Source organism: Hyperolius riggenbachi, chromosome 3 (assembly GCF_040937935.1).
Source record: "Hyperolius riggenbachi isolate aHypRig1 chromosome 3, aHypRig1.pri, whole genome shotgun sequence".
Lineage (NCBI taxonomy): Eukaryota > Metazoa > Chordata > Amphibia > Anura > Hyperoliidae > Hyperolius > Hyperolius riggenbachi.
In genome coordinates, this window is record NC_090648.1 from 413,640,820 (window position 1) to 413,668,656 (window position 27,837).

General features: G+C 47.3%; 1 protein-coding gene across 1 annotated transcript in view; it reads right to left on the reverse strand.

Annotated features, from left to right (window-relative positions):
- Window positions 1–24,880, reverse strand: part of ZCCHC10 (zinc finger CCHC-type containing 10) — a 70,276-nt gene extending 45,396 nt beyond the window's left edge. Inside the window, exons 1-2 of the mRNA XM_068272929.1 lie at window positions 24,773–24,880; window positions 23,704–23,782 (exon numbers count right to left, since the gene is read on the reverse strand). Coding sequence (XP_068129030.1) covers window positions 23,704–23,782; window positions 24,773–24,794 — 101 coding nt within the window. The 5' untranslated portion in view covers window positions 24,795–24,880. The remainder of the gene's footprint in view (window positions 1–23,703; window positions 23,783–24,772) is intronic.
- Between the last annotated feature and the right edge of the window lie 2,957 nt (window positions 24,881–27,837).

The following is a 27,837-nucleotide window of genomic DNA, read 5'->3' on the forward strand; positions in this document are numbered from 1 at the left end:
CGCCTGGGGCAAAAGACCCCCCCCCCCCCTAGATCCGTCCCTGACTGTGGGCAACTATACCATGGATTGCACAATTCTTATGTGTAGGATTCGTTAGATTCGGGATTCGAAAGGTTCGAGATATTCGAGAACCTTTTTAGATTCAGATCCAGGATTCGGATTCGAAGAAATTGTGGATTCGTCCCATCCCTAGTTTTTTTCCTTTGTTTTTCTTTTTATACAGGTTTGGTGAGCTTACAGACTTTATTGACTTTATATTTGAAATGATGCCTGGAATCTCAGTAGGGTGGTTTTAGTCCCCCATTTTCAGGTGGATTAGATTTGTACTTTTTCTTAAAGAGTAACTGTCGGGCATAAAATCAAAAATCAATTCTTTATTTTTATCTGGTAAACAAGTAATAAGGATGCTAACAAGGCAATCCAAAAGTTAAAATCACTATTACTTTTCTTGTTGATAAATTATCATTCCCCAGTTTATATGACTCTTATTTGGTACACAGAAAATTTGGTACACAAAAGAGAAGTTGCAGGGCATGCTGGGTTGTCCTTCTTTTGCTTCTCTACTTCACCTCAGACTTAACTAATGCAGCCTGATTGGCTGAAGCCTCTTTCCCTCCTGTTTTCCCCTCCCACACCTCTGTTCCTCTCTGATTGGTTCATCTCAGGCCGAAACAATGCACTTTCTATAGTGAAGGGCTGGCAAATCAGGCAGAGGAGACTAAAGGCTCGGCGGATCGCTCAAACTCACTCTTATCAAGCAAAAGATAGTCTGTACACACGCCCGATTTAGCGGGCGAATGACGGAACGACGGGACGTTCAAACAACCCGTCGTTCGCGGAAATCCGACGTGTGTATGGGCCTTATGGGCGGATATTACATCACGACTGGCTTCAAAATAGCCACATTAAATATGGAAACTGTCTAGAATAGGATTCTATACTTTTCCTTTATAAAATTCACAGGAATCATAACGTGGACAGTGTGTTAGGCTTGGAGGTATATTCTTCACAGTCAGCATGCAACACATAAGCTGACGTGAAGGAGGTACACACACCAGCACAAGGAATCAGGATATCCCCAGTTTAGTGGAGGAGAGGACTGACTCCAATAGGAGATTGTGGTGCACAAAGCCGGTGCAGATCCGAACAGCCACAAACAATACTTTCGTGATAACGTCTCAGCGCAAAGTAGCGCTGAGCGCATAAACCAGGACTGAGGAGATCAGGACAGGTAGACAGAATGAACGCTTGCTTAACTAGCCACTACTTAGTGACAGAAAGCGTCCACAACAAGACAGACTGGAATGAGGCAGCCAATGCGTTGCAGCGATGGCGTGCCTCACAAAGACAGGACAGGATAGTCAGGAAATAGGAGGATCAAGATAGATGAACGTAACACAGACAAATATACAATAAGTATGTTTTCCTAGCGTATTACAATTACAGCTATCAATGAAACTATTTGTAACGTCTGACTAACATATGTATATATCGGCAATGAACCGATATATGACATAAGCAGGAAAACTGACTAGGACTGGAGCAATACAGGGAACAGGACTCAGAAGGATTCGCTATCTCTTCGCAGAGATGAATGCAATCCACAAACAGAACCAGGAGCAGGATACTAACTCAGCACGGGTGATCACGATACGCGCAAACTACCAAAACGTGCTGGAAGGCTGACTAACTGAACACAGGATATAAACAGTTAGTGTACATATATATCAGCGACACTGATGTATCAACGTAACACGAATACAAGGAAAATAACAAAATGTGCAAGTATGCGTATATATTGGCGACGAACCAATATATGACACAAGACAAGCAGAGTAACAACTTCTAGAACAAGAGCAGAACTAGGAGGACTGGCTGACCCCTTCGCTGGAGTCAGCGCAGTCCACACGGACTAGGAACGAGGTGGGGCACGAGCAGAGTAACAGACAGAATCTGAGACTATGGTAGCCCATGGAGCATTGCAGGAAGCAGTTCTTTATACTGAGGTCATCCAATGGTAGCAGACATGCAGATTCCCACACAAGTGAATGGTAATTAATCACAGGCTGACAGCAGGAAAAGGCAGACAATGATATGCAGCCTGCAGGAAAGGGATTGCCACTCCATTGCAGCAGACAATGTTTGTTTTCACAAAAGCATATTAAACTGTCATTAACTTCAGAGCGACTGCAGATGGAATCAGCAACTAGTTTAAGCGCAAACCAAACTATGCAAGCAAATGCATGTAATGACATCAGAACTGCTTGGGTTGCAATACCACTGCAGCCAGCAGTAAACGCTGCAGAAGCGATCGTAATACAGTGCAATACATATGTTATGTAAGTAGAGCAAGTATTTATCTACTTATATTTGTTTTTTTTTCCTGAGATAGTATGGCGGACAGCTCCTCTTTAAGCAGTATGTGCATGCTCCTCCTGTTATTTTTTATTTCTCTATGAATATTGTACTGTTCATTGTTTGTTGGTATATCCACTTTCTCTTTATGCTTTAAGGGCTGGTGCACACCGAGCGGCTTTTTGGGCGTTTTCAGATCCGCTTGCGGCTGCGGATCTGCTTGGTCAATGTATCTCAATGGGGTGGTGCACACCAGAGCAGCAGGCGTTTTGCAGAAACGAAAAATGCCTGGGTGAGGCATTTTTTGGATTGCGGATGCGTTTCTGCCTCAATGTTAAGTATAGGAAAAACGCAAACCGCTCTGAAAAACGGCACTTCAGAGCGGTTTTGCAGGCGTTTTTGTTACAGAAGCTGTTCAGTAACAGCTTTACTGTAACAATATATGAAATCTACTATACTGAAAACCGCAGCAGCAATCCGCAAAACGCTAGCAAAACGCCTCATAAAAATAAAAAAAAGCGTTTAAAAATCTGCTAGCGTTTTGCGGATCTGCTAGCGGGTTTTGGTGTGCACCAGCCCTAATAGAGCTTTCTTTAATAATAAAAAAAGCATACAAAAAAATCTACTCATTAACATTTATGCTGTAAAAATAAAACGGGGCTCCCACTGGTCCTTCAGGGCCCATTTCCACTATCGCGAATTCGCATGCGTTTTTCGCATGCAAATTCGCATAGCAATACAAGTGAATGGGACTGTTTCCACTTGTCAGGATTCCTTTGCATTTTTCTGTGCAGAAAAAATTTGCATGGCAGAGCCATCACAATTCGCATATCGCATACCGCTATGCGAATCGCATACAATGTATTTCATAGGTAATTTGCATGAGGTTTGTGCCATGGTTAAATTCACATACATCGTCATCCATTCGAATTCGCACGGAAATTCACATGAAAATTCGCATAGACCCGCATGCGAAATTTGCATCCGCATGCAAATTTTTACCGCTGCGATTCGCACCGCACAAGTGGAAATGCAGCCTCAATGGTGTGGAATAACATTTATTCACATAAGGTATTAATTTCTAAAAATAATACATTTTATATATTTTACTTAGGGTAGGGTGAAACTTGTATGCGGTGAAAATTTCGTATGTGAAAATAGGTTCCTGTTTGTCCACAGCAGCACAATGTTAAAATTATAATGTGTCTGTACATCATTTTGCAGGCACTGTACAGCATTTTTCTATTCTGATGCATATGCATTAATACCTTTGCAATAAAGTGACATTGTGCCAAATCTTTTTGGAAGAGATTTGGGGCTCGTTTCCACTATAGCGAATCCGCATGCGGGCACTGCATGCGGATTCGCATACTCAATGTTAGTGTATGGGGCTGTTTCCACGTGTGCGGCGGCGGCGGCGTTTTTCGGTGTGGGAAAAATCTGCACGACAGGGTCGTCAGATTTCGCGTGCGGGAGGAATGCGGGCGAATCGCCGCTAATGCATTCAACAGGGAAATCGCATGCGGCTTTGCCATGCGGATTTCCCCGCGATTTCGCATGCGATTTCGCATGAAAGGCAATGGAACTTTACACAGGCAGTGACATGGTTAATTTCGCCTGGCTCCTTGCCATGCGAAATCGCATGCGAAATCGCGGGGAAATCCGCATGGGGAAACGCAGCCGCATGCGATTTCTTCAGCGGTGGAATCCAGGCGATTCCGCACCGCTACAGTGGAAACGAGCCCTTAGAATACCCATGGTATCCCCCAAAAAAGGGTTTTTTCAGTGCACACAATGCCAACAAAAAATTGATGTTAAAATTGATCAACATTGGGTGTGCATAGGTTTGCATTTTGTGATGCAGAAAAAGGCAGCAAACTTTACTGTGTGTATATACATACAGGTTCTGGAGCTGCTTACACAGCAACTAATTTGCATCTGCCTAGCCACAAGACATCCTGCATAATTTATATATGTCAACAATTAAAGGGGAGATTTGGCAGGCTGGGTGCACACATAGCAGAAACGCTAGCATTGCGTAAAACGCTGCGTTTTTGCCGCTAATGGAAGTCTATGGGCTGCAGGAAAAAAATATAAAAAATGCATATGCGTTTTCCATGCGTTTTCAAACCTACATTTTTAAAAATGCTGGTTTTGTTGCATAATATTCAGATGCATCAAAAACGCACATAATAAAAATATAAGGAACCTGCCTGTTCTTGATGATGTTCCCACCGAGACCCAGGCAGAATCCGTTGCTTCCGGGTCTTGGCGCTGGGTCCTCGCTGGTGATGCCATTGCTGAGACACAGACTGCACATTCTGATAGGCGGAGGACGTGTTCGCAATACGCCCTCCGCAGATGTAAACAATAGTAAGCTGACGTTACAGCTGACACCTAGGTAGGCTTAACGCTGTATGATTGGATGTGCGGAGTGTGGACGGCCACTGATTGGTTGAAAGTTGTTTTTAAACCTGCAGAGTGCTCCCAGTCATCGCCTGTGATAAGCATAGCTTTGGCTAGTTGCTGGGTGCGCACTCACTTGGAGGGGCGGGGAAAGGACGTAGGGAAGCAAGAAATGACAGAGGAGTGACAGAGCAGGGGAAAGAAGCTCTGCCTCCTCATATAAAAAGAGTTATTCGACCGAAACGGTCAAGTACAATAACGGGGGATTTCTGAACAATTATGCTGAAACGGAGGGGGTAAGTGGAGTGGACACAACAGCAGTGAAAAAAAAGAATGCTGAACTGTGCTGTATTATGACTTTTAACAGACCGGTTCCCATTCACTTTAGTTAAGGTAATGCTGTGTTTTGTGGAATGTGTAGAGGTGAGACTTTTGGCTCTTTTTGGCCCACCAGAAAAAATGCTGCTGTGGTCATTAATAATCCACCTGTGTTCCCTGTCCCATTGAGGCTGGGTGCACACTTAGCAGAAACGCTAGCGTTGTGGAAAAAGCTGCGTTTTTGCAGCTAATGGAAGTCTATGGGCCGCAGGAAAAAACGCATATAAAGAATGCATATGCGTTTTCAAACACGCGTGTTTTGTTGCACAATAATCAAAAACGTACGTAATGAAAGTCAATAGGAACTCAATGGTATTCGTTTTTCATGTGTTCTCCATGCATTTTTATTTGCTTTTTTAAATTGTTTTCTGATGTATGTCCACTTCTTGTTGTCTTCCTAGTGATTAGCATAAAACGCAATTGAAAAACGCATGAAAAACACATGCGTTTTGTATATGCGAAACGCAAATGCATAAAAACGTACGCAAAACACTTGAAAAACGCATCTGCAGAAAAAACGCTAATGCAAGCACACTAAAAACGCACACACCAAAAAAACCTGCACATGACAGAAAACGCAACCTTTCACGCTCAGTTATGTGTGCACCAAGCCAAAGAAGAGAAATTCTGCAGATGCTGTAGCTATTATCCATATCTAGATGGCACTGCAGTTCTCTTGAGGAATCTGCTTGGACTATGTAGGATTTACATCAGCATCAAGTTTAAGGGACTATTTCTTATTACTAAGTAGCACACAAAAGACTAATTTATGTCATAGTTACATTTCTGATACCTTAGTCATTTTGGGTATTTGCAGGGTATTTAAACAGGTAATCCCCAGTTCCTGAGTTGGCATAACTGTTGTTTAACAAAGTTTTTTATTTTTACACACACACAAAACCCCCATAAAGAATTATTGTCACTACTGACCTAACTTTTTAACTGCACTGAGTACCGCTGATACCTATTTATTTTTTTACAATGAATCTCCCCTTAAAGTGACCCTCTAGAGTTAAAATATACTCAGCAGCACTGAAAAGGCTTGATGTTTCTTTAAAGAGAACCCGAGGTGGGTTTGAAGAATATTATCTGCATACAGAGGCTGGATCTGCCTATACAGCCCAGCCTCTGTTGCTATCCCAAACCCCCCTAAGGTCCCCCTGCACTCTGCAATCCCTCATAAATCACAGCCACGCTGCTGACAAACAGCTTGTCAGAGCTGACTGTGTTTATATCTATAGTGTCAGTCTGCTGCTCTCCCCGCCTCCTGCAGAACTCCAGTCCCCGCCTGCATCCCTTCCCTCCTTGCTGATTGGAGGGAAGGGATGGGGGCAGGGACCGGAGCTATGCAGGAGGCCGGGGAGCAGCCGAGACTGACACTACAGATGTAAACACAGCCTCACAGCACGGCTGTGATTTATGGGGGATTGCAGAGTGCAGGGGGACCTTAGGGGGGTTTGGGATAGCAACAGAGGCTGGGCTGTATAGGCAGATCCAGCCTCTGTATGCAGATAACATTCTTTAAACACACCTCGGGTTCTCTTTAAGGCTGCTTTCAAAGTGGGACGTTACAGGCGCACGTTAGAGCAGCCTGTAACGCAGCCCAACTCACAGTAATGAAAAAATCATAGTGCCCACGTTGCGTTACAGTGTAACGCTGGACGCTCTATGAAAGTGCAGCATGCTGTGCGTTATGCGCGGTTTTAGCCGAGTTAGACTGTTTGCACATGCTCAGTAATGTTGTTTTATTGTTTTTTGTGTGCAGGAGAGGAGGAGGGGAGAGTCCGCTATTAAAGAGGATCTGTAACGTCAAAAGATCCCCTGGGGGGTACTCACCTCGGGTGGGGGAAGCCTCCGGATCCTAATGAGGCTTCCCACGCCGTCCTCCGTCCCTCAGGGGTCTCGCTGCAGCCCTCCGAGAAAGATGACGTCAATATTTACCTTCCTGGCTCCTGCGCAGGCGCTCTGACGGCTGTCGGCTCCGAACTACACGGAAATACCCGATCGCCGTCGGGTCTGCTCTACTGCGCAGGCGCAAGTTTCCGGCGCCTGCGCAGTAGAGCGGACCCAACTGAGATCGGGTATTTCCGTGTAGTTCGGAACCGAGAGCAGCCACAGCGCCCCCGCTGGAGCCAGCAAAGGTAAATATTGAACTGACAGTTGGGTCTGTCGCCGGCTGTTCGGAGGGCTGCAGCGAGACCCCCGTGGGACAGAGGACGGCGTGGGAAGCCTCATTAGGATCCGGAGGCTTCCCCCACCCGAGGGGAGTACCCCCCAGGGGATCTTTTTGATGTTACAGAGTCTCTTTAATATTCACTGCACTGCAATGCCTTCTCTTCCTGCTAGCAATGATTCATATGAATCATTCTCTGCCTGCTAGCAATGATTCATATGAATCATTCTCTGTCTGCTATCAATGATTCATATGAATCATTATCAGTTCTCTGCCTGCTAGCAATGATTCATATGAATCATTCTCAGTTCTCTGCCTGATAGCAATGATTCATATGAATCATTGCCAGTTCTATCGAATGAAAACGGCGCATCAAGAGCCGCATAACGCAGCTCTATGTAGCTTCCACCTTTAGCACCACCATGCGTTGCGTTAGGGGAACATTATGCGACCTTAACGTCCCCTGCAACGCAACGTCCCACTGTGTAAGAGCCCTAACAGTTTCACAGCATCAGAACTTCAGAAGTTTTTCTTACCCAAGCCTCATTTTTAGTTGCACAGAAGCTAAGCTCCGCCCCATCAAAGAAAATTGCCCAGGTATTTTTCCCCTGATGCTGTGCAATGCAAGTTCTTGTTCTGCTGTTTTGGCGCAAATTTGTTTGTTTGTTTTTTTATTTTGAGATTTGAAGCATACCGTTCAGCTAGACCAGCTCACATGAGGCCTAACAATAATCTTAATTTTATCATGTGGTCACCAAAAATTTGAGAACAAAAAAGTGGTTATTGTTAAAATAAATAAATAAATAACTAAATAAAATTTGGTAGCCATAGACTGCCAGAGCCACCTAACCTAGCCTTTACACAGCATTCCAAATTATTATACAAACTGTATTTAAGGTTAAATATTTTGTTTTCCTAATTAAACTCATAGGCCTAGTGCACACCAAAAACCTCTAGCAGATCTGCAAAACGCTAGAGGTTTTTGAAGCAGATTTCAGAGCGAAGTGTTTTTGTGTAGCACATTTCAAATATTGTTATAGTAAAGCTGTTACTAAACAGCTTTTGTAACAAAAACGCCTGGAAAACCGCTCTGATCTAGCGTTTTTCAGAACGGTTTTCCACTTTCCTATACTTTAACATTGAGGCAGAAGCGCCTCGGAAATCTAAAAAATGCTGCAGCCCCCGAGTTTGCGTTTGTGGAAAAAACGACCCGCTCTGGTGTGCACCATCCCATTCACTTTCATTAGCAGGGCCGGTCCTGGACTTTCTGCTGCCTGAGGCAAAGATCGTAAAGGTGCCCCCCCCCCCCAATATTTCTACATAACATGAGCGGCGGCCGGCGGCAGCCAGCCAGCCGTATCATCATCATCGACACGTCGGCGGCGCTCGCTGCTCAGTGACTGACCGTGACAATCAGCCGCAGCCAGGGCAGCAGAGCGGGCGGCAGCCGCCGCCATCGAATCAGCAGGCTTAGGCACTAGGCAGCGTCACCAGCATGCAGCCTTGGAGGAGACAGGAGAGGCCGCAGAGCTCCGAGTCATTGGACTCGGAGGCCGGCGGCAACAGTGCAGTTTCTAGGCTAAAATGCACCCAGGGCGAGGGTGTAAAAATTGCGCCCCCCCCCCCGGTATAGGTAACCAGCTATAGGTCCCCCCCGAGTATAGGTGGCCAGGCATGGGTGAGCCAGTAAAGTTGCCCCCAGTATAGGTTAGCCAGGTAGTTGCCTCCAGTATAGGTAGCCAGTATAGTTGCCCCCAGTATGTTAGATAGGCAGGCGCCCCCCCCCCCCCCCCCCGGTATAAGTTAGATAAGTAGGTGCCCCCAGTACAGGTTAGCTAGGTAGGTTCCTCCAATATAGGTAGCCAGTATAGTTGCCCCCAGCATAGGTTAGATAGGTAGGTACCCCCAGTATAGGTCAGTTAGGTAGGTGCCCCCAGTATAGGTAGCCAGTATAGTTGCCACCTGTATAGGCTAGCTAGGTAGGTAGGTGCCCCCAATACAGGTTAGATAAGTGCCCCCAGTATAGGTTAGATAGGTAGCTTCCCCCCAGTATAGGTTAGATTAGGTCGCTGCCCTTCAGTATAGGTTAGATTAGGTAGGTGCCCCCAGTACAGGTTAGATTAGGTAGGTGCCCCCAGTATAGATTAGATAGGTAGCTGCCCCCAGCATAGGTTAGACAGGTAGCTGCCCCCCAGCATAGGTTAGATAGGTAGCTGCCCCCCAGTATAGGTTAGATAGGTAGCTGCCCCCCAGTACAGGTTAGATTAGGTAGGTGCCCCCCAGTATACGATAGATAGGTAGCTGCCCCCAGTACAGGTTAGATTAGGTAGGTGCCCCCCAGTATAGGATAGATAGGTAGCTGCCCCCAGTATAGGTTAGATAGGTAGCTGCCCCCCAGTATAGGTTAGATAGGTAGCTGCCCCCCAGTACAGGTTAGATTAGGTAGGTGCCCCCCAGTATAGGATAGATAGGTAGCTGCCCCCAGTACAGGTTAGATTAGGTAGGTGCCCCCAGTATAGATTAGATAGGTAGCTGCCCCCAGCATAGGTTAGACAGGTAGCTGCCCCCCAGCATAGGTTAGATAGGTAGCTGCCCCCCAGTATAGGTTAGATAGGTAGCTGCCCCCCAGTACAGGTTAGATTAGGTAGGTGCCCCCCAGTATAGGATAGATAGGTAGCTGCCCCCAGTACAGGTTAGATTAGGTAGGTGCCCCCCAGTATAGGATAGACAGGTAGCTGCCCCCAGTATAGGTTAGATAGGTAGCTGCCCCCCAGTATAGGTTAGATAGGTAGCTGCCCCCCAGTACAGGTTAGATTAGGTAGCTGCCCCCCAGTACAGGTTAGATTAGGTAGGTGCCCCCCAGTATAGGATAGATAGGTAGCTGCCCCCAGTACAGGTTAGATTAGGTAGGTGCCCCCCAGTATAGGATAACAACAACAACAACAAATAACATTTGTAAAGCGCTTTTCTCCCGTGGGACTCAAAGCGCATAAGCATGGCTCCGACCATCGTGGTACAGAGGAAGAATTTTATAAATCTGGAAATGCCAGGCTAAACAGGTGGCTTTTCAGTCTGGATTTGAATAGCTCCAGGGATGGTGCTGTCTTTACTGGGTGTGGTAGGGAGTTCCAAAGAGTAGGGGCAGCATGACAGAAGGCTCTGTCTCCAGATTTTTTGAGGTGCACTCTGGGAGTGACCAAGTTTATAGAACTTGCTGATCTGAGGTTGTGAGAGGGGTGGTGCAGCTTCAGCAAATCCTTCATGTATCCAGGGCCCAGATTGTGCAGGGATTTGAATGTCAGCAGTCCAATCTTGAAGAGTATTCTCCATTCTACTGGTAGCCAGTGCAGTGAGCGAAGGATCGGTGTAATGTGACAGTGGCGAGGCTGGTTTGTTAGCAATCTGGCAGCAGCATTCTGCACTAATTGCAGGCGACGCAGGTCCTTTTTGGGGAGGCCAGCATAAAGGGCATTGCAGTAGTCCAGCCGTGATGTGATGAAGGCGTGGACTAGGGTTTGAAGATCCTCTGGGGGAATCAGATGTTTAATCTTTGCAATGTTCTTCAGATGAAAGAAGGAAGATTTAACTACAGATGAAATTTGGTTTCTGAAACTCAATTCCCCATCGATTAGTACGCCAAGGCTGCGCACAAGGTTGGAGCTGTTTATGTCTGAATTCCCAATCCTGATTGGTGTTGCTTTAGGATAGAGCTGTTTTGATGGCGAGCACTGGCTTTGGACAAACAGGACCTCAGTTTTGTCAGCATTCAGTTTCAACCAGTTATCATTCATCCATGCCTGGAGCTCAGCTAAGCAAGAGTTTATTTTTGGGGTAGGGTCTGTTCCACCAGGTTTGAAGGACAGGTATAGCTGTGTGTCATCGGCGTAGCAGTGGTACGTCAGGCCATGTCGTTGGATAAGTGTACCGATTGGCAACATGTAGATTGCAAACAGCAGAGGGGATAGGATTGATCCTTGTGGCACTCCGAATTGTAGAGGTGCAGGTTTGGACATTATAGGTCCTAGGGATACTCTCTGTGTTCTGTCAGTCAGGAATGATCTGAACCACTGGAGGACTGATCCACTGATGCCACAGTACTCCTGCAGTCTGTTAAGCAGGATTTTATGGTCAACTGTATCAAAAGCAGCTGAGAGATCCAACAGGATTAGGATAGAGCATTCCCCTCTGTCCCTTGCCATGAGCAGATCGTTGCAGACTTGGATGAGGGCTGTTTCACAGCTGTGGTGTTTCTTAAAGCCAGATTGTAGAGGGTCCAGGATGTTGTTTACTGACAGCCTGGTTTCAAGTTGCAGATAGACAGCCTTTTCAATAACTTTACCTAAGAAGGGGAGGTTGGAGACAGGTCTGTAGCTGCTCATAGCATCTGGATCCATGGAAGGTTTTTTAAGAAGGGGCTTGATGATTCCTTCTTTTAGAGAGGTAGGAAACCTCCCTGCTTGCAGAGAGCAATTTACTATTTTGTGAAATGCTGGACCAAGCAGGTCAGGGCATTTCAGCATATGTTTAGTTGGTCCAGGGTCCAGGTCGCAGGTTGTCTGGCGGAGACGACAGAGGATGTCTGAGATCTCTTCCTCACTAATACTTTTGAAGTCAGTCCAGGGTGTTAGGTTGTTTTTGCAGCTATTTCCATTAGTTGCTTGAGTCTTGGGTGCTGTGGACTGAGTGAGAGACCGAATAGAAGATACTTTGTCAGTAAAGTAGCAAGCAAATTTCTCACATAGCTCCTTTGAGGGAGTTATAGTGGGTTTTAGACAGGATGGATTACATAGTCTATCAACTGTGCGGAATAGTTGGGCTGGTCTGTTGGCGGCCTTTGCGATCTCCTGTGATAGGTAGGAGGATTTTTTCTTGGTGATCGCATTTTGGTAGCTTTCCAGGTGAGAGACAAGGGTGTGTTTATCTTTTGAATTCTGAGATTTTCGCCACTTCCTTTCTAGTCTGCGCACTTCTTTCTTTATGTCCTTTAGTGAGCTGTCAAACCACCGTGCATGGTGAAGTGGTGTAGATCGTTTGATGCGAACTGGAGCAAGGGCGTCATAGGCAGATGACACTGCATGGTTGTATATCAGGACCATGGAGTCTGGGTCTGCGCAATGATTGGTTAATGCGTCGAAGTTGAGGATATTCTGAACGTGCTGGGGTGAGACATCTTTCAGTGAACGGTATAGGATAGATAGGTAGCTGCCCCCAGTATAGGTTAGATAGGTAGCTGCCCCCCAGTGTATGTTAGATAGGTAGCTGCCCCCCAGTGTAGGTTAGATAGGTAGCTGCCCCCCAGTATAGGATAGATAGGTAGCTGCCCCCCAGTATAGGTTAGATAGGTAGCTGCCCCCCAGTATAGGTTAGATAGGTAGCTGCCCCCCAGTATAGGTTAGATAGGTAGCTGCCCCCCAGTATAGGTTAGATAGGTAGGTTCCCCCCAGTATAGGATAGATAGGTAGCTGCCCCTAGTACAGGTTAGATTAGGTAGGTGCCCCCCAGTATAGGATAGATAGGTAGCTTCCCCCAAAACAGGTTAGATTAGGTAGGTGCCCCCCAGTATAGGATAGATAGGTAGCTGCCCCCACAACAGGTTAGATTAGGTAGGTGCCCCCCAGTATAGGATAGATAGGTAGCTGCCCCTAATACAGGTTAGATTAGGTAGGTGCCCCCCAGTATAGGATAGATAGGTAGCTGCCCCCAAAACAGGTTAGATTAGGTAGGTGCCCCCCAGTATAGGATAGATAGGTAGCTGCCCCCAAAACAGGTTAGATTAGGTAGGTGCCCCCCAGTATAGGATAGATAGGTAGCTTGCCCAGGTAGGTGCCCCCTCATAATGGCGGAGGGGGGAGCCGGAGCCGCGGGGAGGGCAGCCCGACCTCTCCCTCCCTCTTCCCGGGCCGCCCTCCATGCTCCCCCCTCGGACTTTAGGCAGCAGAGTTAGCGCGCAGGGAAGCGCTGCTGTACACAGTTGTTATTCACCTCCCTGGATCCGATCGCCGCTCCCGCCCTGCTGGTCTCCTCTCTGCCTAGCCGGCTGATACACACGCGGCTGCTTCCTGTGTAAACAGGAAGCAGCGTGTGTAATGTATCAGCGGCTACATTGCAGAGAGGAGACCAGCAGGGCGGGAGCGGCGATCGGATCCAGGGAGGTGAGTAACAGGCTGTGTACAGCAGCGCTTCCCTGCGCGCTAACTCTGCTGCCTAAAGTCCGAGGGGGGAGCATGGAGGGCGGCCCGGGGAGAGGGAGGGAGAGGGAGGGAGAGGTCGGGCTGCCCTCACCGCGGCTCTGGCTCCCCCCGCTCAATCACAGCCACGTCATCTGCTGCCGCCCCTCCACTATCTGCCGCCTGAGGAACCCGCCTCACCCCGCCTCATGGGCGGGCCGGCCCTGTTCATTAGCCAAGCGGTTTTCCCCCTGCAAGCGTTTTAAAAAACACTCTAGAACTACTCTGGTGTGCACCATCCCATTGATGGTATTATGTCTAAAGGCTCATACACACATCAGACTACAGTCTTTGGAAAATGAAAGATCACAGACCAATCTTACCACCCTTCATGTAGTATGAGAGCCATACCTACACAGTCTATTCTATGGAGCTGAACTCCCCATCAGACAGAAATCTTTGCAAGATGCTGCACACAAAGATGCACGTACACATTCAAAAGATCATTATCTGCAAAAGATCTCTTCCTGCAATAGATCCATTCCTGCAAAATGCATTCATAGTCTATGAGATCTGCAGATCACCATACACACCTTGTTTAACAGGCAATCATCTGCAGATCAGATCCACCAAGATGGATTTTCAGATCTGCAGATGATTGCCAGATATGCAGATGAAGTCTGTTAAACAAGGTGTGTATGAGGATCTGCAGATCTCATAGACTATGAATGCATTTTGCAGGAATGGATCTATTGCAGGAAGAGATCTTTTGCAGATAATGATCTTTTGAATGTGTACGGGCATCTTTGTGTGCAGCATCTTGCAAAGATTTTATCTGATGGGGAGTGCAGCTCCATAGAATAGATTGTGTAGAGTATGGCTCTCATACTACATGGAATGGGGTAAAATTGGTCTGTGATCTTGCCTTTTCCAAAGACTTTTATCTCAAGTGTGTATGCAGCATAAGGGATCTTTGGATCACTGAAATTAATCTCAGACACCTGTGATAAATAGTTTGCCAGGGGAGCCCAATTAAAAGAAAAACTACTAAAGAAGGGTGTTAGCAGATCACCATTTTCAAGCAATATGGGAAAGAAAAAAATATCTCTTTTCTGTCAAAAAGTTTGAAATAGTTAAAATGCCTTGGATAAGGTATGAAAACCTTAAATATTTTATAAAAACGTAAGCGAGATTATTGTACTGTGAAGTGATTTGTGGATGACTTATGCTACGTACACAATTGCGATAATGATTGTTTACAAGGAACGATAATTACCAGACGAACAATATTGGAACGAATGGAATGCAATGATGGGATACAGCACTCACCATACACATATTAACGATCGTTCTCGCAGAAAAGAACGATAAGCGGGAAATGTTGCGTACATACTTATATAAAATTAAAAAACAAACATGAGGTTACAATAGATAAAAATATGCTAGTTAACCCTCTGGGCGATATAATTACATCGCCCAGGAGGGGGCGCAGCACTTTTTTAAAAAAAAATTATTTTTTATATCATGTAGCGAGCCCTGGGCTCGCTACATGATAGCCGCTGCGCAGCGGCATCCCCCCACCGAGTAAGCAGGAAATCCCGTTCAGAACGGGATTTCCTGCTGGGCTTCCCCGGTCGCCATGGCGACGGGGCGGCATGACGTCACCGACGTCGTGACGTCAGAGGGAGTCCCTATCCACCCCTCAACGCTGCCTGGCACTGATTGGCCAGGCTGCGCAAGGGGTCGGGAGGGGAGGGCTGCACGGCACGGCGAGTAGCGGCGGATCGGTGGCGAGTGGCGGCGATCGGAAGATATACGCAGCTAGCAAAGTGCTAGCTGCGTGTAACAAAAAAAAATTACGCAAATCGGCCCACCAGGGCCTGAGAACTCCTCCTGCGCGACATACCCCGAGCTCAGCTCGGGATTATCGCCCAGGAGGTTAACTTGAAAACAAAGATTGTTTGAAATTTATAATGTAACAATCATTATGGGCCACGCTACACAGGAGGTACGGAAGCTGGGAAAGATCCAATGCAGGCGCATTGGCCCTTCTAACGATCATGCTCGGCAGAGAACTGTACACACTATAGTTTTGTAACGATTGTCGTTCAATATGATCCATCCTGTTCGATTTTCTCATCATGCGTGGGATGGAGGGCCTCACTTACCAATAGAGTTGGGCCGAAACTCCGATTTTAGGTTCGCGAACCGGGTTCGCGAACTTTCGCGTAACGTTCGGTTCGCGTTAAAGTTCGCGAACCGCAATAGACTTCAATGGGGATACGAACTTTGAAAAAAAAAAAATTATGCTGGCCACAAAAGTGATGGGAAAGATGTTTCAAGGGGTCTAACACCTGGAGGGGGGCATGGCGGAGTGGGATACACGCCAAAAGTCCCCGGGAAAAATCTGGATTTGACGCAAAGCAGCGTTTTAAGGGCAGAAATCACATTGAATGCTAAATGACAGGCCTAAAGTGCTTTAAAACATCTTGCATGTGTATACATCAATCAGGTAGTGTAATTAAGGTACTGCTTCACACTGACACACCAAACTCACCGTGTAACGCACCGCAAACAGCTGTTTGTGTAGTGACGGCCGTGCTGGACTGGTGCGCACCATGGCGAGAGTGCAGGTTTTGGTGGCTTTACAGCCCATATGGTCGCCTGGCTGATGTAGCTGAATGACAGAACAGTGACTGTCCAGCTGATCAAATTTGGTCTGACCACAATGAAGCAACGACCGTATTATCTTTTGTGTGCCCCCCGAGACCCTCATCTAGGCGCCGGTCATTGCTTCATTGTGATACGCAAGCCCCTTCACCACGGCAAGGTAATGATCACGAAGGGGAATGGGCGCATGTACATGCCTTTTCTTTTGTTGTTGCAGCTGCCCGCAGTGCAGCCAGAAAAATTAGGCAGTCATGTACACGCACCAGAAAAATTATTACAGCGGCCGCTGCTAGCAGCAGCCTAAAAAATTCAGCAATCCGCCTGGAGTCCCGGACCCTGTTGGTGGTGGCGGAGAAGGTAGTCAAGCGGCCTGCAGGCAGACATGCTGTGTGGAGGGACCGGGAGCGACTTAGTCTTCTTGGGGCAGGCCAGGCAGCCAGTCACACGGCGTGCAGGCAGAGATGCTGTGTGTGCGGGGACTGACTTAGTCTTGGGGCGAGCAGCAGCCCTCCGGGATCCATGCCTCATTCATTTTGATAAAGGTGAGGTACTTAACACTTTTGTGACTTAGGCGACTTCTCTTCTCAGTGACAATGCCTCCAGCTGCGCTGAAGGTCCTTTCTGACAGGACGCTTGCGGCAGGAGAGAAGTTGGATGGCAAATTGGGACAGCTCTGGCCACAGGTCAAGCCTGCGCACCCAGTAGTTCAAGGGTTCCTCATCGCTGTTCACAGCAGTGTCTACATCCACACTTAAGGCCAGGTAGTCGGCTACCTGCCGTTCCAGGCGTTGGTGGAGGGTGGATCCGGAAGGGCTACGGCGAGGCGTTGGACTAAAGAACGTCCGCATGTCCGACATCACCATGAGATCGCTGGAGCGTCCTGTCTTTGACTGCGTGGACACGGGAGGAGGATTAGTGGCAGTGGTACCTTGCTGGCGTTGTGCTGTCACATAACCCTTAAAGGCATTGTAAAGCATAGTTGACAGCTGGTTCTGCATGTGCTGCATCCTTTCCACCTTCAGGTGAGTTGGTAACAGGTCCGCCACTTTGTGCCTGTACCGAGGGTCTAGTAGTGTTGCCACCCAGTACAGCTCATTCCCCTTGAGGTTTTTTATACGGGGGTCCCTCAACAGGCAGGACAGCATAAAAGACGACATCTGCACAAAGTCGGATCCAGTACCCTCCATCTCCTCTTGCTCTTCCTCAGTGATGTCACGTAAGTCAACCTCCTCCCCCCAGCCGCGAACAATACCACGGGAAGGTTGAGCAGCACAAGCCCCCGGCGACACCTGCTGCGGGTGTTCTCCTGCCGCCGCCCCCTCCTCCTCCTCCTCCCCCAAAGAAACACCTTGCTCATCATCCTCTGAGTCTGACTCATCTTCTGCACACGACTTCTCTTCTTCCTCCTCCTCCCCCCTCTGTGCTGCCGCAGGTGTTGAGGAAACAGCTGGGTCTGATGAAAATTGGTCCCATGCCTGTTCCTGCCGTAACGGTTCCTGGTCACGCTCATTCGCAGCTTCATCCGCCACTCTACGCACAGCACGCTCCAAGAAGTAAGCGTAGGGAATTAAGTCGCTGATGGTGCCCTCACTGCGGCTCACCAGGTTGGTCACCTCCTCAAACGGCCGCATGAGCCTGCATGCATTTTCCATCAGTGTCCAGTTGTCGGGCCAGAACATCCCCATCTTCCCAGTTTCATTCTACTGTAGTTGTAGAGGTAGTGGGTGACGGCTTTCTTCTGTTCTAGCAGGCGGAAGAACATGAGCAGGGTCGAATTCCAGCGAGTCGGGCTATAGCAAATGAGGCGTCTCACCGGCATGTTGTTTTTCCGCTGAATTTCCGCAAAGCGTGCCATGGCTGTGTAAGACCGCCTCAAATGCCCACAGACCTTCCTGGCCTGCTTCAGGACATCTGCTAAGCCAGGGTACTTTGCCACAAATCTTTGAACAACTAGATTCATGACATGTGCCATGCAGGGTATGTGTGTCAGCTTCCCCAGATGCAAAGCGGCAAGCAGATTGCTGCCGTTGTCGCACACCACGTTGCCTATCTCCAGGTGGTGCGGGGTCAGCCACTCATCCACCTGTTTCTTAAGAGCAGCCAGGAGAGCTGCTCCAGTGTGACTCTCCGCTTTGAGACAAGACATGTCTAAGATGGCGTGACACCGTCGTACCTGACATGCAGCATAGGCCCTGCGGAGCTGGGGCTGTGTAGCTGGAGAGGAGAACTGCCACTCAGCCAAGGAGGAGGAGGACAGCGAAGAGCATGTAGCAGGAGGAGAGGAGGTGGCAGGAGGCCTGCCTGCAAGCCGTGGAGGTGTCACAATTTGGTCCGCTGCGCCCTGCTTGCCATCGTTCACCACCAGGTTGACCCAATGGGCTGTGTACGTAATGTAGCGGCCGTGCCCGTGCTTGGCAGACCAGGCATCCGTGGTCAGGTGTACCCTTGACCCAACGCTCTTCGCAAGAGATGACACCACTTGCCTCTCAACTTCACGGTGCAGTTGGGGTATGGCCTTTCTCGAAAAATAAGTGCGGCCTGGCATCTTCCACTGCGGTGTTCCGATGGCCACAAATTTACGGAAGGCCTCAGAGTCCACCAGCCGGTATGGTAACAGCTGGCGAGCTAACAGTTCCGCCACGCCAGCTGTCAGACGCCGGGCAAGGGGGTGACTGGCTGAAATTGGCTTCTTCCGCTCAAACATTTCTTTCACGGACACCTGACTGCTGCTGTGGGCAGAGGAGCAGGAACCGCTCAAGGGCAGAGGCGGAGTGGAGGAGGGTGCCTGTGAAGGTGGAAGGGAGAAAGCGGCAGAAGCAGATGATGCACCTGAAGGAGGAAGAGGAGAAGGAGGGTGACTTTTCTTTTGTGTGCTGCTGCTGCTTTTGCTCAGGTGGCCATCCCATTGCTGTTTGTGCCTTTTCTCCAGGTGCCTTCGTAAGGCACTTGTCCCTACGTGAGTGTTGGCCTTTCCACGGCTCAATTTTGGTTGGCAGAGCGAACAGATGGCTTTGCTCCGATCTGAGGCACACACATTAAAAAATTTCCACACCGCTGAGCCACCCTGGGATGTGGGCACTATGGGGACCTCAGCAGCTGATGCTGAAGGGCAAGTTGGCTGGCTGTACATAGGTGGCGATACATGGTGCCGGACACTGCCACCAGCTGTTTCTGACGAAGAGCTGCCCCAGCTTCTTTCAGCAACTTCTCTCCTCCTACTACTCTCTGACTCCCCCTCTGAACTGTCCCCCTCTTCATCTCCTCTATTGGGAACATACAGAGGATCCCTATCATCGTCATCATCGTAATCATCCTGCCCAGCTTCGCTTGCCTCAGACAAATCCAAACATGCACCATCAGTAGGTCCTTCATCCTCCTTACACGTTACATCCATAGTGTTGCCGCGTAACTCAGACATATGAGCTGGTGAAAATTCATCTGGCTGTAACAACAATGGCTGTGCATCAGTGATTTCAACACTAAATAATTCTTGTGAAGTGTCAAATGCAGCGGAAGTGGTGCTAGTAGTAGCGCTGGTGGCTGAGCAAGATGAGGTGTTCTGTGTCGCTAAATACTCAACCACGTCCTGACAATCTTGGGAGGTGATGGGACGTGCCTTCTTCCGAGCACTGTACTGTGGGCCAGGTCCACACGAAATTACATTTACACGACCTCGCGCAGACCTGCCGGGTGGCCTTCCTCTGGCTCTGGCACTACCTCTTCCTCTACCTGTTTTGTCCATATCGGGTATGCACGGAGTGGTATATCACACTGCGTGCACTCACGTAGGTAGGTGGGTTCACTTAACTGCACAGGTATGCGCACTGATGCGGTGGGTTCACTGAACAGAACAGGTATACAGTGGCGGGTTCACAGAACAGGTATGCGGTGGCAGGTTCACTGAACAGTACAGGTATACAGTGGCGGGTTGACAGAACAGGTATGCAGTGGCAGGTCCACTGAACAGAACAGGTATGCAGTGGCGGGTTCACTGAACACAACAGGTATGCAGTGGCGGGTTCACTGAACAGTACAGGTATGCAGTGGCGGGTTCACTGAACAGTACAGGCATACAGTGGCGGGTTCACTGAACACAACAGATATGCAGTGGTGGGTTCACTGAACAGAACCGGTATACAGTAGCGGCTCCACTGAACAGAACAGGTATGCAGTGGCGGGTTCACTGAACAGTACAGGTATACAGTGGTGGGTTCACTGAACAGAACAGGTATGCAGTGGCGGGTTCACTGAACAGAACAGGTATGCAGTGGCGGGTTCACTGAACAGTACAGGTATACAGTGGCGGGTTCACAGAACAGGTATGCAGTGGCAGGTTCACTGAACAGAACAGGTATACAGTGGCGGGTTCACTGAACACAACAGGTATGCAGTGGCGGGTTCACTGAACAGAACCGGTATACAGTAGCGGCTCCACTGAACAGAACAGGTATGCAGTGGCGGGTTCACTGAACAGTACAGGTATACAGTGGTGGGTTCACTGAACAGAACAGGTATGCAGTGGCGGGTTCACAGAACAGGTATGCAGTGGCGGGTTCACAGAACAGGTATGCAGTGGCAGGTTCACTGAACAGAACAGGTATGCAGTGGCGGGTTCACTGAACAGTACAGGTATACAGTGGCGGGTTCACAGAACAGGTATGCAGTGGCGGGTTCACTGAACACAACAGGTATGCAGTGGCGGGTTCACTGAACACAACAGGTATGCAGTGGCGGGTTCACTGAACACAACAGGTATGCAGTGGCGAGTTCACTGAACACAACAGGTATGCAGTGGTGGGTTCACTGAACAGTACAGGTATGCAGTGGCGGGTTCACTGAACAGTACAGGTATACAGTGGCGGGTCCACTGAACAGAACAGGTATGCAGTGGCAGGTTCACTGAACACAACAGGTATGCAGTGGTGGGTTTACAGAACAGGTATGCAGTGGCAGGTTCACTGAACAGGTATGCAGTGGTGGGTTCACTGAACAGGTATGCAGTGGTGGGTTCACTGAACAGGTATGCAGTGGTGGGTTCACTGAACAGGTATGCAGTGGTGGGTTCACAGTACAGGTATGCAGTGGTGGGTTCACAGTACAGGTATGCAGTGGTGGGTTCACAGTACAGGTATGCAGTGGTGGGTTCACTGAACAGGTATGCAGTGGTGGGTTCACTGAACAGGTATGCAGTGGTGGGTTCACTGAACAGGTATGCAGTGGTGGGTTCACTGAACAGGTATGCAGTGGTGGGTTCACTGAACAGGTATGCAGTGGTGGGTTCACTGAACAGGTATGCAGTGGTGGGTTCACAGTACAGGTATGCAGTGGTGGGTTCACAGAACAGGTATGCAGCCAGGAACAAGCTAAGCCTAACTAATCTTTCCCTATGAGAGACAGTCTGCAGCAGCTCGCCCTACTCTCACTAATGCAGGCACACGAGTGACCGTAATGGCCGCCGCTGCCTGCCTTATATAAGGGGGGTGGGGCTCCAGGGGCTAGTGTAGCCTAATTGGCTACACTGGGCCTGCTGACTGTGATGTAGAGGGTCAAAGTTGACCCTCCATGTGCATTATGGGGCGAACCGAACTTCCGCAAAGGTTTGCCTGCGGGACGCGAACGCGAACCACGGAAGTTCGCATGGAACCGTTCGCAGGCGAACCGTTCGGCCCAACTCTATTACCAAGAAAGGTTAGATAAACTGGGTTTATTTAGTCTAGAGAAAAGACGCCTTAGAGGGGATCTAATTAACATGTATAAATACATCACAGGGCAATATAAAAGCTTGGCGGATGAGCTTTTGTCCCTAGGCCTTCTCAAAGGACTAGAGGACATGATCTGCGCATAGAGGAAAAACATTTTAGCCATTTATTTAGGAAAGGGTTCTTTACAGTAAGAGTGATTAAGATGTGGCATGCATTGCCACAGGAAGTAGTTATGGCAAATTCTATACCTGCATTTAAAGGGGACTTAAATGCTTTCCTTGCTTTGAAAGACATCCATGGCTACAATTACTAGGTAATGCCTGATTATGTTGATCCAGGGATTTTATCTGATTGCCATCTGGAGTCGGGAAGGAATTTTTTCCCTTTTGGGGCTAATTGGACCATGCCTTGTAAGGGTTTTTCGCCTTCCTCTGGATCAACAGGGATATGTGAGGGAGCAGGCTGGTGTTGTACTTTGTTCTCTGGTTGAACTCGATGGATGTATGTCTTTTTTCAACCCAAATAACTATGTAACTATATGCCTATATCGTTTGTTGGCCGTTGTACTTAATGATCATTTGGTAAACTTCTGTACCCGATTGTCGGCAGACCGATCGTTAAGCTGCTGCTAGTAACGACCATAGTCGTAGAGCACACATGGATTTGTGCAGATGAAGGCAAAATAAGAAAGGTTTCTGCCAAATACATTGGATTAACCTCCCTAGCGTTCTGGTCGAGCTGAGCTCGTCCAGTGACTCCGGAGGGCACCGCTCAGGGCCTGGTGGGCTGATTTGAATAATTTTTTTTAAAACACGCAGCTAGCACTTTGCTAGCTGCGTGTTTCTCCGATCGCCGCCGATCCGGCACTACGCGCTGCGTAATAGGGCCCCCCCCCCCGAGACCCCGTGCGCAGCCTGGCCAATTAGTGCCAGGCAGCGCTGAGGGGTGCATCGAGACTCCCTATGACATCACGATTCCGTTAGTCGGCATGGCGACGGGGGAAACCCTGAAGAAAATCCCGTTCAGAACGGGATTTTCTGATGGGCATGATCGCCAGCGGCGATCAGAAGGGTGGGTGGGAATCGGCAGGGAGGGGGGTATCATGTAGCTAGCGATAGGCTAGCTACATGATTAAAAAAAATTAGGTTTAAAAAACCACATGCGGCTGCGCAGAATCAGAACGCCAAGGAGGTTAACAGAGCAGATGCTAAAATGCCATTACAAAGCAGCAAACCGGTATTTTGAGCTGCTGGTGCCTCTGGAGTCCTGCAAACATAAAGGTGCAGTATCCTCCAGAGGATTGCAGTTACGCATAAACCTTCTATTTGGCCCCCCTAACCAATGTTCACAAGCAGAAACAGCTGCAATAGGCCCAGAACTGCATATTGACTAATTTCCAGTGTTACTTAATGATTAGTAACCAACCCTTGATAGTCCAGATGGATGTAATGGTGGATAGCCACCATGTCCCAACAAGTCTGCAATGTCTGCAAGGGATGCATCACAGCCATGTTTTGGTCTGAAATCATGGGGAGAGAGCTGTTTGGCCACTTTAGGGTCCCTGTGGGTATGAAAATGACTTCTGAAAACTATATGAAATTTCTGACAGACCACTTTATTCCATGGTCCAAGGAGTTGAACTGGGCTTTCTGTGACCAAATAAAATTCATTTTTATGCATGACAATGCACCATCTCATGCTGCAAGGAATACCTTTTTATCAATTACCTATCTAAAAGGCAGTTGTAATATATTCACAGTGTGGCGCAGTGTTGCAAACGATTATTACAACTGCCACCTATCCACGATTGGACACATATCTAATTAGATAAAAAGCCAGAGAGCAGACTTACCTGAGGTCCCACACAGGGCCTTGGGCATCTAACCTCAGGGGTGACCACCAGCAGAACCCCCCCTGTGCCACTGCAATCACTAAATGAAAAATACAAATGTGAAATGTGAATTTCTATGTATAAAATTGGATAACAACCCCCCCCCCTCCCCCCCAAAAAGTGGCACCCATAGGCTGTACACATGGACATTTCTACGTACCCCGGTCAGAGCTCACCTAAGGTTGGTGACATGGGTTCACCTGGGGGCAGAATCTAAGTCTAAATGACCTCAAAAGCTATTTTGAGTGAGGTACCAACAAGTGTCACAGTTTCAATGAGGAGACAGCAAGAAGGCTGTGGTGGTGGGTGGTAGTAGACAGGAAAATAGGTCCCTGCAGAGTTCATGGCAGGTTGTAAACAGGCAAAGTGAAATACAATAAACATTGAGACAGGTGACAAACTGATTGTGGTCAGGTTCAGGCTAAGGTCAAGGCAGGTAGCAAGGATGCATAGTCAAGTTCAAGCACAGTTCTAGGGTCAATGAGTGACGTACTAAAAAGGCACAAAGCAGGAAACAAACTAAGTGACCTCAAGCTGGCAGTACCTATAGCATTGAGCACCTAGAGCAGGGATCCCCAACCCTGTCCTCAAGGCTCACCAACAGTGCATGTTTTGTGGAAATCCACAGAAGTAGTTAATCAGCTCTGCTGAGACACTAATTACCTCACCTGTGCATGTTTGTGGTTTTCTGCAAAACATGTACTGTTGGTTGGCCTTGAGGGCAGGGTTGGGGAACTCTGACCTAGAGGGTGGGTGTTTAAATACTCCACACAATGGAATACTTACCCTCATGACAACACCAGAAATGTATGTTTGAGTAAGGTGCTGGGCTTGGAGCCATAGAGCAAAAGGTGCATTGGATGAGAAACATCAACTCCACAGCTGCCTGTAAAGGATGTGGAGGGGGGAGGGGGGAGCCCTTCACATCCTTTACAGGCAGCTTCCAGATGCCTCTAGCACTTGCTCCTCGGGATGAACAGAATGAAAGGGACAGACCAATGTAGTCACAAGAACATTTTTGGCTGGTTACCTGGAGTTTTCTTCCATATCATAACTTTTTCCAATTAATAAGATACTAAAGTTGTTTACTGGAGCACCTGGAGTCGAGTCCAAAATGGTTACCAATCCAAATTCTTCACTGCCATACACAGAAACCAGAGGAGGAGAAAAAGAAGAAGATTAATCAAGAAAGGGATTTTGAGGATACCGCCGTGAGATATGGTACATGGAGTTATTACACTTTACTTATAGTATATGTCCATGGCACTTCGGCCGCACTATACTTGTGTGCCAAGGCAGTTTTGGGGGTCAGGGTCATAGCTAATGTAGTAATGAAATAATACTAATAAAAAAAAAACAGTGCCCAGCAGGCCTGACAGGGTTTCTATAGTATATTCAAAAGTATTCACTTCAAAGATCAGTGGAATCGGAGGGATGAATGAAGCGTATTCTTTAAAGAGACACTGAAGCGAAAAAAAAATTATGATATTATGATTTGTATGTGTAGTACAGCTAATAAATAAAACATTAAGATCAGTCTAATTGTTTCCAGTACAGGAAGATTTAAGAAACTCCAGTTGTTATCTCTATACAAAAAAGCCATTAAGCTCTACGACTTTCAAAGTCATGGAGAGAGCTTTTTTCTGACTTTTATTATCTCAACTGTTAGTTAATTTTTTACTTTTCCTCTGCCAGAGGAGAGGTCATTAGTTCACAGACTGCTCTGAAAAAATCATTCTGAATGCTGAGTGTTGTGTAATCTGCACATATTAGTGAATGATGCAATGTTAGAAAAAACACTATATACCTGAAAATAAAAATATGAGAATATTTTCTTTGCTGCTAATCTTCTAGTAATTATTCATAGTACACAACCAATTCATTATATCATATATTTTTTTTCGCTTCAGTGTCTCTTTAAAGGGAACCTGACCTGAGTAAAATTATTCAAAATAGACACATGATGTACCTGGAAATTAATATTACATACTTAACTCGCCGTAATTTCCTCTCAGAAGGTCACCATTTTCTTCTAACAACAATTCCTTCCAGTTCTGACAAGACCTTGTCAGACTTGTCTCTCAGGAAGCTGACAGTCTTAGTGCCCTTTTTCACTACATCAGTTGCTGTCAGTTATAACTGAAAGGACAACTGATGTGCAAGGTAATGTCCATGTTTCCCTATGGCTCAAGCAATATTACTGACTAACGAAGCGCTGACGCGGAAGCTGTTACGAAGTCACCGCCATTTTTTAAAATGGAGGATGGAGAATTCCATTGATCACAGTGGACAAACAGGACACTGGATAGGAGAAAGAGATTGATAAGCAGACTACGCGGGATGTAAGTATGATGTGTGTATGTTTATTTTGACTTTTATTTGGTTAAACAGGACATGGGAGAGAAGAAAGAGATTGATTAGCAGACTACGCGGGAGGTAAGTATGTCGTGTGTATGTTTATTCTGACTTTTACTTTTCAGTTTATATTTGCTTTAAGCTGTCATTTATACATTGTCAAGAGCTTTTTAGATATGTTCCCATCGCCCGCTCTCCTCTCCCTGTATGTTTATGCACAACCAGCTTCATGCTACTGAGCAGGCATGACCCTACTCGGGTATGTGCAGTATGGCTCATACGCGGAGGGGAGCGCAACCGCAAACAAGAACAAGGTTCCGCCCAGCATCGGTGGGGTCAAGGAGGACATAGGCAGTCTCTGGACCATGCAGAAGCTTCCCTCTATGTGAGTAAGTAACTTTTGTTTTAAAACTCACGGGTTCACTTTAAAGCCACTGTTCCTATGCAGTGGTATGATGGCCTATTCACTTTAATTCCTCTTTCCTGTTGTCAGAATTTTTTTTTTGTCACAGCCACACACAAGTTTTATGACCTTTTTATTGGGTATCAAAGAGATTTGTGCTGAAATTGCATTTTATTTGACTGCAGAGTACGTGGAATTTATAGCTTTATAGCTTTAGGTTATCAAACTTTGATGTGGGGGGAGGCAGCCAGTAAAATGGACACAGTCCGTGTAAACAAACCTATTACTTTATTACATAGCTAGTTTATTATTATTGCTATTCCTGCAACAGAGTAATGCATGATCCTAAGGAAAAAAAGGACCATAACGCAATTAACACAGAAACAAAGCAATATAGTTTGTTAGTTCAAACAGAAAAAAATATATAAATAATCTCTGCCCTGCAACTGTCCATATCCCAATTGATTCAGAGGAAGGCAGAAAACCCAAGGCTTGGGCTGCTGAGCCTTAAAGGGGAAAAAATACCATCCCGACTCCACATGGCAGTCACATAAAATCTGTGGATCAACTCTGCCGGGAAGTACCTAATAATTATAGCCGTGGATGTTCTTTCATGCAAGGAAAGCATCCAAGCCTTCTAAAAATGCAGATCATTGATTAAAAAAAATCATTAAAAAAAATGTTTTAAACAAAATATAGTAAAAAAAAAAATGTGTTCATGTCCCCCAGGCAGCAATGATTTGTGCAAGGAAACATGGGGTCCCTAAACTAATCAGCATGCCTGAAGGTCCGTACCCAAGAGGCGAGGTTTGCAGTGACTTTACAGCTAATAACAGTCATCATTCATAAAAATAAGTAACATTGTTAGATAAATAGAAAGGCTTTGTTGAAAAGCGCGTGCAATTTTGCACAATGCAAAATCTCACATAATGCTTTTCAATGGCTATGCATGCGTTCCCACGGACTGCTAGCAAGTGCCAGACAGTCTATGGTGGACTACATGTGACACATGACTAAGCTTAAAGAATGCAAAAAATGTTCTTCCATGGAAGTGTGACCTCTCCCTAACTGTGCCTTTCTCACAGCAGTTTTGTGTTACCTCAGATCTGAGTTCTGAGGTGACAGGAACTGCTGTGAGGGGGTCACGTAAATTTGGGTGCTGAGCATGCTGATACATTTGGGTGGTGCCACAAGTGCCCAAGCTGCTGTTGGGGCCTCTCTAATGGTTTACCGTGTATAGCTGACACCAGTGGCATAGCTAAGGAGCCATGGGCCCCGATGCAAGTTTTACAATGGGGCCCCCCAAGCACTCTATGCATAGCAATTGATACGGTGCA